The 2064-nt window shown below is 44.8% G+C and overlaps 1 protein-coding gene across 1 annotated transcript; it reads left to right on the forward strand.

Moving 5' to 3' along the window:
• The first annotated feature begins 530 nt into the window (after positions 1 to 530).
• On the forward strand, positions 531 to 1144 carry LOC102182485 (spermatid nuclear transition protein 3-like). Its single transcript, XM_005700447.3, has 2 exons — positions 531 to 747; positions 929 to 1144. Exons 1-2 carry the CDS (start codon positions 631 to 633, stop codon positions 1142 to 1144), a joined length of 333 nt encoding a protein of 110 aa, XP_005700504.2. The 5' UTR covers positions 531 to 630.
• The last annotated feature ends 920 nt before the right edge of the window (positions 1145 to 2064 follow it).

Consider the following 2064-nt stretch of genomic DNA (forward strand, 5'->3'; position numbering starts at 1 on the left):
TTTCTTTGCTCTGATGTTTAATCTTATGGAGATAGTGTATAGACCTTGGGGCAACAGACTGAGGATTCACCAAGTCTTGGGGTCTCTAAAGCTCATTGGAGTAGAAAAAACACCAACCTGTTCTTAATCATCTTTTTCCATGTTAAGTGCTTGCTCTTAATTTCCTTAAGCCCCTCAAGAACCCCCAATAGGAAGAGGGTGGTCTAGAGATGAAGTGACTAGAGGACTCTGAAATGCTGAAATGGGATGAAAAGTGTTTGGCAGAGGTTCATACAGGGATGGAGGAGGCAGGAGTGTTGAATGGGGACATATAAGTCAAAGAATAAAGGGCACTGAAGGAATGTCTGAGGGTCATGAGAAGAAACACCATGCCCCTGAATCACCACTCCCCAGAATCAGACACACAGAGATGTCAGGAGTGGGAAAGTTAGATCGTGGCCTCCCTCAGCATCCACTAGCCCATGTTGATGGGCAAAGTGGTACATTGTGATGTCTAAGACCCAAAAGCCACCATTGGCCAGGGAAGAGCCTTGCTGACCAATCAGATTGAAGGGTGTGGCTCCTCATTGTCCTGAGAAGGTATATATAGGGAAGTCAGAGGCAGAGATTAGGCCACTTTATGCTATCATCATGACTAAGGTAACCAGGAAGCCATGGCAGGCAAGAAGAGTTGCAATGCGGTTTGCTTCAAGGATGAAAGGAAGAAAGAAGACCCTTTGTCAACGGAGATACAGAGGCAGTGTGAAGGTAAGATGATTTCATCTATTCTCCCCATGTTCTCCACTGACTTTGCTGCCCAAGACCTCTACACTGCCCTAGCCTGGCACAAAAGCCCTCATCAGGCCACATCCCTTTTCATGAAATCTTCCTTCCAACTCAGTTTTTATATTCTTTCCTCAAAACTAATACACTTCTTTTGTGTTTCCAGGCACGAAATATGACCATGAGGGTCAGAAGACCTCTACAAGGAACCTTGAGAAAGAAAATCCGATCATATGCCACTCAATTGAAGAAGGTGAAGAAAACAAAGAAACCAAACTGTTTTTCCTATTCCTGTGCACCTAAGAAACTGAATCAAAGCAAAAAAAGTTACCAAAATAGAAGGCAGAGTCAAAGAAGAAGGCAGAATCAAAAGAGAAGATAAGCTCAGCTGCCCCAGAATAAAAGACCCTGGAGAAGTACAACCTGGGCAGCCAATAACTGAATAGAAAGTGTCAGACAGTTTAGAATTGTGTCTCCAGAGGTCTGCTTTCTTATAAATGGCCAACCAGGAAAAGACTGACTCTCACACTAACATAGTAAACTGATGGCTGCAATTAAAATAAACATCAAATGGTGAAAAAATATTTGTGTGTGTGCATGTATTTTCTGATGGGAAGGGAGGGAAGGAAGAGAAGAGCTGGGCACCTGAGTGAGGAGGGATGTGGGGTCCCAGGAGTTTGGAGAACAGACCCTCAGGTCCCCAGTTAGCCAGAGAGTAGAGATTTGAACTGGGTCAGGAATCTGCACTGAAGATGGATAACCCTGCTTAACAATTAATCTCAGTGGCAAGGAGTAGTGGTGTGGTGTTACTGCCTTTGTTTTGGGTGTGGAATGACATTAGGGTCTAGATTGCCGAACCTAAATGGGAAGAGGGTTTCACATGGGGATGGTGAATGTCATACTTCCCCTGAGAGAGGCAGGCAGTAATCACATCCTGGCCATTTACGTCATAATGGGCTTTGTTGCATCACTCACCTATGCTGTCAGCTAAAGGTGCTTAGAAGGCACAAAATGCTGATACAACTAAAACAAACAACTAGCACTCCCAAAGATTAAAATAATGTTTGGAGGAAACAGACCAAATATCAATTAGGCCACTGTTATCCTAAGAAATTGGTTGGAGCAGTATGTTCCCAAGGGCAGGGCAGTGGAGGTGGCCCAATCCCGGGGCAGATGACAAACAAGATCACTCCACACAGATAATTTTTTGGGGTAGGGGGGCACCATGCAGTTTGTGGGATCTTAGTTCCCTGGCCAGGGACTGAACTGCTTCCCCTTCTAGTGAAAGCACAGAGTCCTAAC

Source organism: Capra hircus (assembly GCF_001704415.2).
Source record: "Capra hircus breed San Clemente chromosome X unlocalized genomic scaffold, ASM170441v1, whole genome shotgun sequence".
Classification (NCBI taxonomy): domain Eukaryota; kingdom Metazoa; phylum Chordata; class Mammalia; order Artiodactyla; family Bovidae; genus Capra; species Capra hircus.

Bases quoted from the DNA above. Each gene is read 5' to 3' on its own strand.
- LOC102182485 (XM_005700447.3), top strand. From the start codon at position 631: ATGACTAAGGTAACCAGGAAGCCATGGCAGGCAAGAAGAGTTGCAATG. The intron at 748-928 runs GTAAGATGATTT...TTGTGTTTCCAG, and splicing joins GATACAGAGGCAGTGTGAAG to GCACGAAATATGACCATGAG.